This window comes from Trachymyrmex septentrionalis, unplaced genomic scaffold (genome assembly GCF_001594115.1).
Source record: "Trachymyrmex septentrionalis isolate Tsep2-gDNA-1 unplaced genomic scaffold, Tsep1.0 scaffold8, whole genome shotgun sequence".
Classification (NCBI taxonomy): Eukaryota; Metazoa; Arthropoda; class Insecta; order Hymenoptera; family Formicidae; genus Trachymyrmex; species Trachymyrmex septentrionalis.
In genome coordinates, this window is record NW_017305987.1 from 347508 (window position 1) to 358348 (window position 10841).

At 33.1% G+C, this 10841-nt stretch overlaps 1 protein-coding gene across 1 annotated transcript in view; it reads left to right on the plus strand.

The window, feature by feature from the left end:
* The first annotated feature begins 5430 nt into the window (after positions 1-5430).
* LOC108754521 (acetylcholine receptor subunit alpha-like 1) overlaps positions 5431-10841 on the plus strand; it is a 92903-nt gene continuing 87492 nt past the window's right edge. Inside the window, exon 1 of the mRNA XM_018496898.1 lies at positions 5431-5688. Coding sequence (XP_018352400.1) covers positions 5431-5688 — 258 coding nt within the window. The remainder of the gene's footprint in view (positions 5689-10841) is intronic.

Consider the following 10841-nt stretch of genomic DNA (forward strand, 5'->3'; position numbering starts at 1 on the left):
TTTACCACTATCGGCGATCAGAGTCGTATACATACATGCTGTACACGTATAGTATCAAAACAGTATCATGGGACCTACGGTCAAATGTTAATGAAGACAGACCCCTTGTGATATCAAGTGACATGTAAGTAGCCACTCGAGAATAAGCCATGAATGATTAAAGTTATGCTTCTTGATACACGAATATATTGGCGATACATATTGGCTTTGTATATGAAAAAATATCAAGAAAGATGGCTTTTATATATTTTATATATCTTTTTTTTTTGCAAAGAAATGAAATTAGGGACTACATACTTTTTAAAAAGAGTTGAACATAATGATCAGTCATATTTAATTTCTATTCCACATTTTAGCTGATCTTGTTTATAATAATCTTATTGATAATATAATATCTTAACAGTTTTTAAAAAGCTCAATTTTGTATTTTTAGACGTGTGCATATATCTTATGTATATATATAAGATAAAGCATAAATATATTTAAAAATTTGTGAATACATATTTCTGGATAAAAAATAAAAATAAATGTTTCTATAAACATTCTCAAACAGAACGTAATTCATCATAACATCGAAATAACGTCAAATGATTATTAAAAGTCACTTTTCAGTAATGATTTATTTTAACGTCATTTTGACGTTATCATAACTTATTGTTCTGCTTAGGTTACAGATCATAAATGCTTCGTCATTAAAATAATGGACACAAATACAGTAACAATGAATTTATTTAAAAGTTTCAGATGGATACTTTTTTGTTTACAAGAGATGCTTAAACTTCTCTATCATTTTTCACACGTGCCTGTGCATGACATATACATGACATTGGCGCATTATTTCAAATTTATTTACGTCCATTATTTTGATAACAAAGCATTTACAACCTAATGTTTATAGGAACATTTGTTTTTCCTTTTTATGCAAAAACATATTTACGAAATTTTAAAACATACTTATAGATTTGGCCAAAAGTATTAGGCACCTTATTAATTTTTTAAAGTTTTAGACAATAAGAATATTATTTTAGATCACCGTAAATGTGAGAGACACAATCGAAAAGACTAGAAGCTTATACCGATCGAAACTAGATTTTTAATGCTTTAAATAATTTAATGTAAATTTTATATATATACTATATATATGTACATTTTCAAACTTATAAACGCAATTAAGCTACTGTAATAATGCCACGAATTAAATTAAATTGATAAAAAATTTTTTTACTAAGTCGATGTTTAATCAAATATCATATTAGAAAGATGTTAATTTGCTGAAAAACTGTAAATAAAGTAAATAAATTAAAGTTTTAGCTCAAAAATTGATTTATGGCGTTTGCTGTAAAGTATCTTTTGTTTCAAAAACCCTTTAAACTTATGTACATATAATGTCAGTGAAGAATAGGTAACAATAACAATGCAAGTAAAAAAATTCCAGATGAATGAATAAAATATAAGTGCCTAATATTTTTGTTCAAGGCTCACCTGGTATATGACACAACAAATAGAATAATTTAAAATATACATATAATGTTAAGTGGGAGAAAAGGAAATAAAATTGGCTTATTCGCACAATCGCCTATTTCTCTCGAAAGTTTCGGTAAAATACAGTTTAGAAATAGTGTTTGAGAACTCTCTTTGTCGCCTTTCTTTAAGAAGAGGAGCATTAGAGCGCGAGAAGTTGCCCTATACGATGAAGTAGTTCTTCGAGGCATACGGTTATGCTGATAATAGAGAGGTAGGCGAGGTCAGCAAAGAAACGATAAAACTTCCTCGAGAGGTTCTCCCCTCCTCTGCTTTCCTGTGACACAACAATATCGTTCAAGCCTTCTTTTATGGGCGGTTACGCTCCTCACCACGAGTAGTAAATGACTTGGTCTGGCAGCCGTGTTACGCCTTACGATGGACGGTGACTAGCTCGGAAAAGTTTGACGTCGTTGGGGTATTAAAAAGAATCGACAGGAGACGCACTTAAGTACCGCAACCTGAACAGAGATATGGCTTCCGGTCGCGCGATTACCTGCTTCCGTTTAAATACTTTAAGTATGGTACATGAAATATGTCGAATCGTTGCCAGGCCGCAAGTTTTTCTTTCCGCGCTATGCGAGTTCAAGCGAGCAGCATGTATTGGTCTTTCCACTGCGGAACAATTCGCATGCGGTTTATCGCTTGTTCTCGCAATTAACTAGAGACCCGGATTTAATGCGTTCGACAGCCAAGTGACTAATTGGCTTGTTCCGCCATGACGTTTGTATCGATAAAATGAAATTTATACTAGCGTATAATATTAATTTGAGTCGCATTTAGAAATTTTCTTAAAATACTTGATATTTATATTAATAACAATTCAGTGAAATATAATCGCTTATTTGCTATAATAACGACATAACTAAAACAAATTATTATTTTTTTAGTTGCTTGCAAAGAAAAAGTCGAAATATAAAGAAAAGCGAAAGAACATACTTTAACATACTTTTATTTTTCTATAATCAGTACTTTATAATTATTATCAGTATTTTATAATTATTACAATTGTATAATTATTAAAATTGCATTTTAAAATTAATATTATAAAAATTTTTAACGATTCAGAATATTCAAACTTATTTTCTAAATTCTAAATAAATTAACAAATTTTGTTTTTTGAATGGTGTCATTGTAACAAATGAGCGATATGTAGAGACGTTTTTAGAATTTTTTAGAAGTATATCCATATTGATTTTGCGACATAAAATTATTGCTTTATGATATGCTTTATGATCAATTATGTTATTTCAAACATAATCCATTATTCAAGAACACTTATAATTACTTTTAATATTAAATACACATAGATGATGATACCTAATGAATACAAGGATTGTTCTTTAAATGTTTATTTAGATAATCCATTATCTGATTCGCATTTTGCAGCATGACATTAACTTTAAGCTATAATATGCAGTTGTGCATTATACGAAGATATCTAAAATCAATTGTAAGTTAAAAATAGCACACTCAAGAATAGAAATGGACAACTAAATAAGTTTAGCGCAGAGGCTAATAGTCGATAACCGCCATACGTCAGATCGATAAACATAAAAGAAAATGCTGCCTGCAAATACACGGCAGGAATGTCAATGAACAAATAACTCAAAGGCGGATATACGTTACGATTTTATTTTATGGCACAGCATTTCATCTTCACTCCGTTAACAGCTTGTCATTTCCCTGGGATAACCCAGTTTACGATCAAACCTGCATTATGACGATCAATCAGAATTTGCAGGTACAATATCGCGAATTATCCGTATCCTAATTTCATAACGTCACGATGTCGGACGTGCATAGCGCGTCTAAAGCGGACTAATTGCGAAATCGTTTCGGTTCCTGTTCCAAGTGTAGGAGAAAGGCTCAAAATACTACAGTAAGATTTATACGTGCTTGTAAAAGAGCTTTTCGCAGAACTTGTTTCATTTCTTTCTGTCAATACGATCTTCTTTATCTCAGAAGTGTGTCGTAAAACTCATTGCGTATAATCATGTATCATTGCCAGTGATCGCTTGCCAACTAATCATAATTTACTGTACGTATATGATTTTTCGTCTAGACTCGTATTCTTGTAGACTTGTGTTCTAGATTTGTATTCGTTTACCAAACTTCATTATTTTAAGAAGGTTATAAGGGCATAAAACACATATTTTAATATTCACGCTTTGAACAAACTACATGTAAAAGTTGTGTTCATAACATTCTGTTTTTATTGAGCAACACATTTTTGTAGGTTATTATTTTACTTATTATTACATTTATTGTTATAAACAAAAATTATTTAAATAATAACAAAAATCTAAATTTTTTTTATAAGTACTTTAAGTATTAAAATGACTTATGCATAGTTTTATTGAGATTTACGATTTAGTAACAAATAAATATTTTGTTGATTTATTGAACAAACTAATGTCTGCTCTAAATCTAAATGTAGCTTTACATAAATATTTGTGAATGAATAAAGTACTTATACAAAAAAAATTGAGATTTTAATCATTATTTTATAATACATTTTTATATATTGCTATTACAGTACAAATTTAAAAAAATATTAGGAATAACATCCGACCGAGTAAATATACAACATAAATATGGTAGAGAGCGCCAAGGATCGGTTAAAATTAGATGTTTTAAATAATATAATATTCTTGGTTTATGAATTTAATTTATCTTATATGTGATTGTGTGCGAAACATTCGGATTTTTAAACACAATCAATCTGAGATGCTAATAATAGCGAGCCAAAACGTTCAGTTATTGGTGCACATATATTATATAATCCCCTCCCCTCCTTAATTTAAATAAAGAACTTTTATTGTGAAAAATATTATCTTAGTCAGAATTCAAACCTGGGACCTCTCGACTTTCTGGGACGAGTGTCTAAAAAATATTATTTTTTATTGATATAACTTTTGATCCAGATGGTAAATTGTCTCTGATTTTTTAGATTACTTTTAAATACAATTTAGACTAATCTGTAATTTTTTTAAGTAATTTTTAACATATTGCATTTGTCTTACAATCTGCTTAAGTGACGACTTAAAGTGACGATGTACAATATAATTTCATGATACGCGACCGTCAAACTGTGAAATTCACATTTTAAGCGAAAATGTCTTTCATGAATTTGCCGTCGTTTGAGACTTTTTTATGGAATCCATCACTTCATCTTTCAAATTATCGGTGAAAGTTTTTGTTGAAGAAATTTTCCATTCGCTTATAAATCATTTTTGTAAATATTTTTGTTCTCTTTTGTCTCTAAAATGAAACAAGTTTCATTTTAAGTGAAAAACTGTAAATTATCGTTTGACACATTCTCTTATCTATATGTAGTGTTTAATTTAGTAGCACATAACATATTTATCATTCGCTTTGCATTTAAAACGAAGCTTGTTTTGTAGCCGGCACTAAAGCTTTGCTCAACAATAAAAAATCTTTTATAATAATGAATACATGGTTCGAAATAATAAGTACGTCTGTGTTTCACCAATATTTATACGTCTTTTAATTAAATGTTTAAATAGCATTTGACCGCGCGAAGCGTTATTTCTACCTCGCTCCGCACGAAACGTTTCATTAGCAGTGTATTTCCTAATTACCGTTGACTTTATTTCTACTCCCGTGCGCGAAACGAGCTGCCGCAAAGTCATTGCATTTTATCACGGTTAGAATGTCCTTTAATGTCGCAACATAAAACAGCCGCAGGATAATTGATGCATGCGAGATAGATTCTGGCGTGTACATCAGAGAGATAGAGATAGAGAGAGGATAGAGAGGAAGAGGAGGAGGAGGAGGAGGAGGAGGAGGAGGAGAGGGGGGAGAGGGTTATGAACGAACCCTGTACCGAGACATGCATTACAAAGGACGTGTAATTTATTGTTAAAGGGGTGGACAAGGCGTACGATGCTTAGGGATGCTTGGACGAACGACGGTGGGAAAGGCTGGTGGAGATGGTGGTCCAGGTTGGGCGGATTGCTGGCGATGGCGGCAGCCATATCCTGTCTCGTTGCCCCGTTTCCGGGCGCCTCGGCCAATCCGGAAGCGAAGCGTCTCTACGATGACCTGCTGTCGAACTACAACCGCCTCATCCGCCCTGTTGGCAACAACAGCGATCGCCTCACTGTCAAAATGGGACTACGCCTCTCCCAGCTCATCGACGTCGTGAGTAGACCCCACTTAACCCATTATCCTATCGCATATGTGTGTGTGTGTGAATAGCGTTTATACTCTATATAGAGGACTTGCGTCCCCGGGACGCACGCCAGATATGTAGAGCAAGAGTACTTGGTTGTGAAATAGTCCAACGTGTTTCATCGATTGGGTCGAGCCAGAGGGAAACGATATCGGGCTGTATTGTTTCGTTAACGAAGTCGGCAAAGCATCAGGTATTACCAGTAGTGATGAATTTTAAGTATGAATTAAAGCCGCACTTCATTCCCTTTCTTTCTCTTCGTTTTTTTTTTTTTTTTACCATTTTCGCGTCATTTGAAATTATAAAAATATCGGATTATATGTTAAGTCGTTACATACACACGCGTGTTATCATGGAAAATATTTCCTCGATTCCAACGCTGTGCTTTCGAGAGATATAACAATTTAGAACAAACCTCTTAACTTATAATGTCTAAAATTTAATAGCGTACAATTTTCGTATGAGGTTTTAGTAAAGTATGCTTATATCACACAATTTCCTAACCGCTCAATTTGTACGATTTGCATCGTACTATGCAGCACTATTTTCGCAATATTGACGTGTGTGGATGCTGCAGATGCGAAACAATGTAATGCTCGAGGCTCACTTTCAATTACTATTTGGAACATTTGCGTAAACCAAATTAGAAGTTTCAGTTATCATTGTGCATTAAATTGATCAAACTGTTTATCTCATCTTAATGAGATTTAGAATATAGAAAATAAAATATTTTATAATCATTTACTCTTTTTCAATATCAGTTATCTTTTTTTTTTTTATTTGTACATTTTAATTATTGCGAAAGATAATTTATTATGATGCAAAACAAAATACATTCCGTTAATAATGTTATTAAAGCTTAATTTATACGATCAAACAGTTAATAATAAGCTTAAACAATGAAATAAAATAAAATAAGCTTAAAATCAATTTATTAAAATTGTTACGTGATTACATACTTTACGAAATATTAAAACACTATAGAAATCAACTCATGTCACATAAATATAAAAATTACGATTTGCGATATTCTAACAGGAGAGGAATTAAGTTGTTAATTCGAATATATATATAACGATCTCACACTGAATAATTTGCTTTGGAAAATTATCACTCTTTTATTACAGACAATAATCAGAATTCGACTTCGATTCTATTTCAATCCGCTCGCATTCAACATACAAAGTGTTCAAAATACGTCGCGATCAATTCGTTCGTGTCGGAAATAAATATAAACTTTCGTAAATGATCGTAATGTCGGTAACGGAGTACAATGATTATTTCGTCCTACATATCTGTTTTGCGTTTCCGAGCGTGCGTGAAGAACAGAGCCGATCCAGGAGGAAACCGCTTCCGCCCCAAGCATCCCTCTAGGCAAGTGAGTACGTCCTGCTTGTGCGGGGTCAACTATTCGGTTCCTCTGCCAATGTAAAAGATCCTCTTAGGCCATAACCAGTTCGTTTGCTTCAAGTCTCCAGGTCTTCGATATACTCTCTTTTGGATCTCTTTCTTGCTCGAGTTCGACTCTTCTGATTTCTCGATATCCGCTGATCCCGTTTGTCTTCGACATTCCCTCTCCACACAATGCTCAACGCTTCCCCGTCGTTGCTTTCTTTTCTACTTTATGATTGGCTATTGAAATTCTATTCGCATATATCGCTAACTCTATAAAATGTAGGGCATATAAACAAGTATGCATTAATGAGACATACTGAAGATCGTATCTGCGTGTAAAATAGACTTATATTTTCTCAAAATCGCAAATAGTAAGGTTTGGAGTATTCATCTTGACATTTTCGTCCATAATGTTATACGTCTATTCGCCTATCTGGAAAGACACTTGTTTGTATGTGCGTCTCTCTCTCTCTCTCTCTCTCTCTCTCTCGCGTGTGTGTGTGTGCGTGTGGAATACGCGTTCTGTGCTAGATGACCGATAACGATCGTCCGCGTACTTGCGGTGATAAGTTGGATTCCGAGAGTTCCTCTGCCGGAAACGGAACTAATTTACAAGCAAAGGGATTCATGGCACTCGAACTATTAATTGCCATAATCTGATCGTCAGTAATCAATCGCGTCTCGGCGAGGAACGCTCGAAACTAAACATATACGCACGCACACATACACGCGGTGATGCACTTCTCGGTCGATCGATGTGTTAGAATTACGTTGATTGTCCCCGTTCCCCGCATTGTCTCCCTCGGTTATTACATTCGAGTTACATGCCCGCGACTCGATCTGAATTTCGGCAGTAATTACCTCGATCATGGATCTCTATCGACTAATACATGCTTCAGTCTAAACCATAATTAATTTGTTATCGGCTGCTATCAGCGCACCTACTGTCGCACGTTATCGACATAGGGTTCAGGCCACACGTTCGACGCAATTTTGATACCGATGATTGTTGTAGCTTTCGTCAAAAAGCAATAAGCAGCGCTTACAGACAGTTTCGCGGAATCTTAAAAATGTGATATCGCTGCCATTTAACGAATCAAATTAATTCTGCTAATTTTTGCCGATTAAAAAAAACTTATATAACAGTCAACACATACATACACATACATACACGTTTAAATTTAATTTTATGGACCAGTTTCATCAACGCCAGTTACTTTATCCGTCGATTAACTATGGGTATTGCCAAACAGTACTGCTAAACTGAAAAACTCATCATCTCTAATCTAATTTCGAAAGTATTTGTAAAAAATAGTCAAATATATTTACATTTCAATGTTTTATTTATTATCTCCACACAACACTTTTTCTTTACTATTCTAACAAGAATAAGTTAGAGAGACAGATTTTAAGTTTTACTGTTGGCTATTCTGGTAATGAAGTTAAGGATCAGCTTAACTGGCGTTAAGGTGAAACTGCCCCTATAAAAAATTGGTATGATTAAAAGTTAGTCTAAAGTTGTTGCTATTTAATTACTTCAATTAATTTCTGCCAACTTTAAGAAAATTGTTTAATAGTCACACTTAAATTTTGAACTTGATCAAATATAATATTATACGAGATTATTTGAAAAGTTTTAAGCCTCAACATGAAAATGGCATTATTTGTCAAAACCATTTTGGTACTACAATCATTTATGCCAGTTGATGTCAGTGTTTTTGATAAAAATCTGTCTTCAAATTTTGAGCCTAGGAAACAGGAAAAATTGTTGGCAGCAAAATCTGGTGAATACCTGAAGTGTCAATCAATTCAAACTTTAATTTGTAAATTTTTGTACATAGGGTACTGTCGATATTCGATTTTTTCCATTTTTACAAAAATCATCAGTCACTGACATCAACTAGCATAAATGACTGTCAAACAACAATTGAGTGTCCAAAATGGCTACAATTTTCACAGATATCTTTCAAAACATGTACGATTGTAGTACGAAAATGATTTTGACGAATAATTTTCATGTTGAGGTTCAAAACTTTTTAAACGACCCTCGTATATAATATCTATACTATATTTTATATCATCATCTCTGTTATATAGTATTGTTTTTTTTTGTTTTTTTAAGATAATGGACTATATCTATTCAAAGACTTTATTCAACAAATTTAAAAGAGAATTAACATTATTTTAAAAAACGTTTTGGATAAAAATATACGACTATCAAATGATTAAACGTATTTATTTTGTTCCTACTGCTATATTTTATCATTTAAACATCAAGTAAAACTTTCAACATTCTCAAAAGCTTTAATACTCACTTGCAATTTTGAACGAAAGCTTGTGCAATTTCGCTTTTCGAGATCTCGTTACCGTTGCGCGAATGCAATAATTGTCGAACGCGAAATCGCTCGTTTGGTTTACAACGGTTGCCCGTTTATGATTCACTCAAAACTATATCGCGCTCGGTTGTGGTGCATGTAACTTTTCACCGATTGAAAATCCCGTTGCGAAGCTAGTAAATAGTGATTACTGCGGCGATACGTGCAACGAACGCTCATTCACTGTACATACACACGTTCGTAGAATTTACGAAACATTTGCTCTGGTTGATCGGATTTCACTAGCGAAGATAGTGGGAAAAGTAACGAACGTGGACTTTGGGGATCGCGTTATCTAAAGCAGTTGTAATACCGGAAGCCGATACTTGATCGATATTTGATCGATACTTATATCGGATATCACACGTTTTCTGTCTCATGTAACGACACTTGCCATGCGACACGGCCAACATCCCTTTTCACGCCAGCGGCTCGACAAAAGCTGCAAAATTCGATCGATAGTCGGAGGCTAACTGGCCGATTGTTTCTTCACATAAGTGGCTGTACCAGTTTACCGCGAGTGAGAGAAACAGGAGTATGCAATGAAGAGAGGAAGTGAAAGCATTCATTTAATTGTCAGAGTCACACCTCAACACTCTAACGATGTCGACTAACAATGGGTACTTTGCATTGGCATTTTAGACGTACACTTGATATACATCTGCAGTCAGTTATATTTTCTTATGATTGTTATCGAAATCATTAGTCGTCGTGTACGTAAGAAATGTGCTTCATCAAAGTGAAAAATACAACAATATACAATAATTCATAGTATAACTCCGACGAGAGGAAAATATTGTATAAGGAAAAGTAAAACTCTTTCGTACGAGAAGCAAGTAAATTGATGAAATTTTTTGCTGATCGAAAATAATATGTGTTTATCTTTATCGTGTCGAAGCTTGTGCTTATTTATTGAGTTAACAAATTCGTTTTACTCGCAATCGTAGAATTTATTTATACAGAATGCGTGTCCATTATGATACAGAATACAAAGTATTCACGTACACGATGGACATTAAAAAAAAACTTTATTTTTAATATAAAATTTTAAGATAAACAATAATTAGCAATTTATCAACAAAAATAGATTGATTTTTTAAAATTATTTTATCTAATAAGGTACGTAATAATTAAAATATATATATTGTTTTAAAAAGAAGCAAAAATAAAAGACTGATAAAAAGATAAAAATTATTTGAATGCACAAAAAGTATTTGTACAGTTGTAGTGTCGATGAATTTAGCTTGTTATAAGATTTGAGATACGCAAAACCTTTTTTGTTTATATTAGGACGGAACTCATATAAAATTGTTATTTCCTTTATACCATTTTTATCAGAAAAAAATAAAAAA